Here is a 5,911-nt window from a genome sequence, read left to right on the forward strand (position 1 = left end):
GAGTGTCTCCTGTGGGCATAATAATAATAATGAACTAAATGAAACAAAACAAAACCAGTAGAATTACTTTAAAATTCTAGTCCCTTAACACTAACTCGCAACTAATGCCATCACAAACATTTGTCAACTACAATTTTATTTATCTCTTCTAGTTTGTTTCAATTTAAATTACTGTGAGGTGTTTCCAAAGTATTCATAAGTGCTACACTGCAAAATCAGATCAGGAGGCAGCTCTATGTTCTGCAGGTTATTTCTTTGTAACACGTAGAAAAAATTTTGAGGAAGGGAAGACTTCTACATTCCGTATGTGTAGTGCTAGCCAGTGTCTGCTGTCAGCTGCCTAAAACCCTTCTATTGCTTGTGGCTATGCATGCTCCAGCAGCCACATGTGTTAGTCAATCTGAAACAAATGTGCTGTCAAATGTGACTGCAGAAAAACCTGTAAAAAAGAGGCAAAATTTTCTGCTGTACAAAGTATTTACAAAATCATACAACTTCAAAGATCCAGTATTAAACACTAAACAGGACAAACTTGTAGTTCATACATTAGGAAAGTAAGTTTTCATGTACTATTAAGGAAACAATTCCCTGCAAAACAGTGAAATACTGCATTACTGGAGTAGGACAGTGTCACACAAACTGAAGAATATGAGGAAGCGTGGCACATTTATTTACAGTCAGGCTCTTAGGTGAAGACAAAGATCTACAGACTGATGCGGTTATTCCACATAATGCTGGTGAATATTGAGCAATGTACACATCTAGTCTGCAGTCTCAGAAGTAGAATTATACAACTACTTGTCCCTGCCAACTATGTTTCCTCATCTCTCTTCATTAATTAACCAGCTTATTAATTGCTATACACCTGAATAATACTAGCTGCTTAAAAGTTACTTGTGCTTCAGTTTTTAAGTCAAAAATGGATATCTAAACTTATCTCTAGGCAAACATGAAAGTCTACCAGAAGTTTAGTGTTTGTTTTGTTACAAGGTTCTTGACAGTAAAGCAGCAGAAATCTGGACAATTGGGAATGACTATGCCTTAGATCTTCATTGTATTTCTCCACTCATAATAATATATTGTCTGTTTATCAGAGAATCAATGCTACTGGAGTGGTTTTGTCAGTTATTGCGTCTCCAAATTTATGCATAAGAACTTCTCATGTCCATTTTTAATGAAAATCTTAGCTTTATAAAAGTTAGTACCAAACAAGGTCACGAAACTGAAGGGCAAAGGTTAGGTAACCTTGATCAGACTGCTGTTTTAGAATTTCAAACTAGAAAAATAATAGATGCAAAAGACAAAGAATTACAGAGTTATATTTACATTGTATTTCCCTTCGTGCTTGCAAGTTAGTAAAAGTACACATCCTTTGGTAGTATTCTCAGTCTCAAGTAAGAGGTTCATGTTAAACACATTCACACTCCTGATTTGCTTGAGTCAGTGCAAAGGGCTCATACCTTATTTCCTACATAAAGTTGTTACATAAGCACATCTTTTCCTCATAAATAATAAATATATTGATGACAGCGACTTTTCAATGAGTAGCTTTGTGCCTGATAGTTACGAATCTGAAAGACAGTGGCTGTCATGCGATTTGTAAGTTCTAAAGAGTAACTACTATAGCAACTGATAAGACTTCCCATCCACAAGTACTGCTACTGTATGACTTTCAACCCAGTTTCAAAGCCGCATAGAAAGATCTAAATACATCTACAATTCAGACTCATATAGGCATAAAGTATGAACATTGCAACGTGTACTACCTACCATTACAACAACCACCATAACATCAAACACTGAACTGATGCTTCTAGTTTTGACCTCTGCATGCAAGCACAGCTTTCTCGTGGCTGACATGAGAGAATGTTTGTTCTTTCAATGCTGCTCCAAAACTTCGTGCCCATATTGTGAGGCTCCTCTTAAACAAAGGAAGTACTTGCAGTTTTGTCTATGCCAAGTGGTAGTGAAAAAGTAGAATCTGGGAAGAAGGCTCTATTTGTTCCCATACTGTGTATTTGTAAATATGCCACACATATTTGTTAGTGGCTAAACAACTGATCAATGCTTGTTAAACTGGTGAAGCTGTGAACTTCACATGGAGCCATAAGCTTCATCATCAGGTGTATAAATACAGTAAGTCAAAAAGGAATTTTCCAAGCTATTAAAAGTTGATGCAAAATAATTAACTGTTGTCTATTCACTATTACTGTCAAATGTGAGCCAAATAAGAATTTATGAGCTTGAGGTTTAAGGAAGTAATGTAAATCATATTGACGAGCTTAATGTACCAGTATTGGCTTAAACCCTCAGTATTTTTCTTTTCATACTTGCCAATTTAATATCAATCTGTTAACAAAGTTATGCTAATACTAGGAGGTCGCTGTTGATTAGTTTGTTTGCTTAAAATAGGAAGATCTGTTCTTTCTGTTCCATAGATCAGTTTTTCTTCCTGAAGACTGCAAGCTGAAAATCTATTTGCTTCTGTACCAGATACACTACCACGATTATTTGGAACTGTGACACCACTGACCTGTTCAAAGGATTTACTAAACACAGTAGTGGTCGTTCTGGCCAGACTATGGCTTCCAGGCTTAGGCAGGGACTGGCTAGTTGTCAGTGTCAGCCTCTTCAGAGAGACAAGCTCTAAATTCTCACTCATGGCTCTCTGAGTTTGTTTTCGTGACAAGTGTTCTCTGCAGGTTTCTCCTTCTTTTTCTTTTCCTCCAGCTTTGCCTCCTCCAGATCTTCGCTGGCTCTTCCCTAAAGGATTCTTACTGCTCGTGTTGCTGCTGTTAGATAGGGCAGACTGACTTGTACTGGAGGCAGTCCTAGAGTAAAACCCTTCATCAGTTTCAGATACTTCTATCAGTTCTTCTTGAATTGCTGAATCAGTATTACCTGCATGGTAGAAAAAGAAATAAAGAATTAGCAATTTACTTTCTCACATTTATCAATTTTATGTCTTGCTAGAATTTGATATTTACAAGCACGAAGCCATACAGCAACAGAAGACAAAACACTTACCTATTCCATTACATTTTGGAATTAAGGTTCATGAGGATATGAAGTTACAGCAAATAATGCTGCAGTAACTAGATCAAAAAGCATGCCCACGATCTCATTTTGTAGTAATTTTGAAAAATAAAAAAAAAAATGCAGTCTTGTTAATTCATGCAGGAGATTAGAAACTAATAGATAGAAGATACCACACAGAACAAAAAAAAAAAGTGTAAATCTTATTTTGAGCAAGTCCTCCAATACATGATTTTGCAAAGCTTGTTGATTACAAAGGTATGTGATCAATGCCCCAGGACACCCAATAATGGACCTGCACATTTAGCAACCCCAGAATGCTTTAGGACTGAAAGGTCACCTTCTGCATCATAGGTCTGCATCACTGAGCTGGAAACTCAAGGACAACATGAGATCTCCAGTATGCCATGAAAGGTGGAATTTGGGAAATCTGAGGTACACAGCAAGATACTTATCACATCCGTTTTGATGGATTCTTCAAACCATTGATCACTGGATTTTGTAAAACCAATAAATATGCTTAATAAACTCAAAGATATTTTTAGTCTCAGTGTATTTTCTTCCGATTAATTAAATCTACTTGTAAGTACGTCGTCATTGTCTGTGGCCCAGACGAAGCTGTGTGCAATACATGCATTTGTGTTATTACACATGCAAATATATTAACTGCATACTTAAATTCTCCAAACATGCAGCAGTGACCCTTTCAATCAACAGCGGTACCTTAGAGTGCAGCTACAAGTGCTCTGCTAAAACTGCACTCTGCCGGATGAGTTTATTCCATCCTCCATCATTTTTCTCACAGATTTTTGCCTCCTGATTTCAGGCATGCCTTTGCTGTCAGTTCTAGGATCTGTAGCTGTTTCCTGTACTCCCTGTAAATGCTGAACATCATTCTCTGCTAGCGCTCTGTTCTTTTCCCCATTCCCGGTCCTCTCTCCAGCCACACTCGTGACACTAATCTCAGGTATGATAAAGTTGCCCAACTCAGTAGCATCATTACCATTCTCTGGTTGTTCTAGAATTGAAGATGGATAAGAAAAAAAAAAAAACAACACACAAAAGATGTCTGAAACAAAACATGAAACAAAAGCCAATAGATACAGATGACTAAAGCATTATAAATTAAAGCAGATGTTCACATATTAACCTTTTCTTAATTACAACATTAGCAATTATGGAATTCTGCTTTATTTCTAAATTCCAGGTTTTAATCTTCCAATTATTGGCCTGCACCCACATAGTGGAAAGCCCCATGCTGGCTCTTTCAAAACTGAAATTTCTGAGGATCATGAAACTAACATTCAGAGATCATCAGAAATCAAAGAACTCTCCATAATTCACTTATATTACTATGTTCTCTGTATCAGCATGCTGAAGTGAAACTTATTTTTACAATGAAATGGCATATCACGTGTTACCATGTAAAACTAGAAATTCTACACATGCAATGCCATGATGTTGCACAGTGGGTCAGCCTGAAAACTAAATAGTGAAACAATTAAGACCAACTCAAGCACAGAGTTTGACTTTCATTTTCTTAAGTTCAAAAAATTATTTTCAACCAGAAAGATATTTACAAGTAGGAAAAATCTCCAGTTACTAAGATCAACTGATTCAGATAAAACCTACGGAGTTTTACTGCAGTATTTGCCACCTACTAATAATACAACAGAAATGTTGATCTCCTCAGGCTTTTTAAGCTTCTTATATGAGCTTACAGCTAAATTAGTTTGCAATAAACTTATTTGCGTCACACAAGTCAGTTACTAAGTAGGTTTGAGAAAACATGGATTAAGCTGCGGGGAGGGAAAGCACCACAACTTTGTGCAGCACTGGAAAAAAAAAAAAAGAAGAAATTGAGGCAAAAAGCAACGCAGCTTGGTTCTAAGATTATTTCTTTTCATCTGGGTAAGTCATCAACAGCAAGTGTTCAGCCTACCCAAAAACTTATTTCAAGACGGTCAAAGATTCCTGCAGACGCAGCCAAAAAAATCCTCAAGCAAACAGAAAACTCCATTGCTACACAAGGTGTGAGAAGAATGGTTGTGTGTAAACACAAGAGATTTAATAATGATATTTAGTGATAGAAATACAATAGTTCCTTCCTACAAGGTCTTGGTAAACCAAATCCCAAGTCAAAAGGTGCCTGTCTACATTAGATAAAGACAAGTTTGAGAAGGATGAACTCTTGAGAGGAAAAAAATGAAAATAAAAATGGGAGTTGAAACTTTACAGTGTATGCAAGTAACAAGTTACAATCTCAGTGACCTGTCAGCTCCACAGTGTTTGAAGTATTCTCAGTAGCTGAAGGTCTTTTAAAAAGTATTCAGAACTGCTTTATCAGCACTAGCTCTACAACAACAAAACTACATTTAGATGACCTGGAGAAGAAAAAAAGAGAAGCCACAGTCACGGCACATCCTCCATGAAGATACGTATCTTGGAAATACCAAGTGACAAAGAGCAAGAAGTACACAATATGCTATATAGTTACATATTGTATATGTATTATATATGTATTATATGTTATATATGTATACTATATATAAACACTATGGCCACAAACTTGATGAAACTAAAAATACACTAAAAGCATGGTTCAGAACAAAGTTCAACTGAATCCCCGTGTTTTATTCTTAACACAGCTCTTTCAGACCTGAGGATTAAGAAAGGACTGCCCAGACTCTACCGGCAGTTTGCTACGGCACATGAGAGATGTTGGCAGTGCAGACATTTAACCAACAGCATGAAGTCCAAACCCAGAGGAATTTATGAAATGATTTTTCACAGTGGCAGCTCTTATGCTTTTTAGCTAGAGGGGATCCTCTCTTCCCCTGTCCCCGCACTGAGTACTCTTGTGCCGGCACCGGGC

At 36.9% G+C, this 5,911-nt stretch overlaps 1 protein-coding gene across 1 annotated transcript in view; it reads right to left on the reverse strand.

The window, feature by feature from the left end:
• Positions 1–2,744: 2,744 nt before the first annotated feature.
• FAM126A (family with sequence similarity 126, member A) overlaps positions 2,745–5,911 on the reverse strand; it is a 16,603-nt gene continuing 13,436 nt past the window's right edge. Inside the window, exons 8-9 of the mRNA XM_010138356.1 lie at positions 3,840–4,054; positions 2,745–2,901 (exon numbers count right to left, since the gene is read on the reverse strand). Coding sequence (XP_010136658.1) covers positions 2,869–2,901; positions 3,840–4,054 — 248 coding nt within the window. The 3' untranslated portion in view covers positions 2,745–2,868. The remainder of the gene's footprint in view (positions 2,902–3,839; positions 4,055–5,911) is intronic.

Source organism: Buceros rhinoceros, unplaced genomic scaffold (genome assembly GCF_000710305.1).
Source record: "Buceros rhinoceros silvestris isolate BGI_N320 unplaced genomic scaffold, ASM71030v1 scaffold5906, whole genome shotgun sequence".
Taxonomy (NCBI): domain Eukaryota; kingdom Metazoa; phylum Chordata; class Aves; order Bucerotiformes; family Bucerotidae; genus Buceros; species Buceros rhinoceros.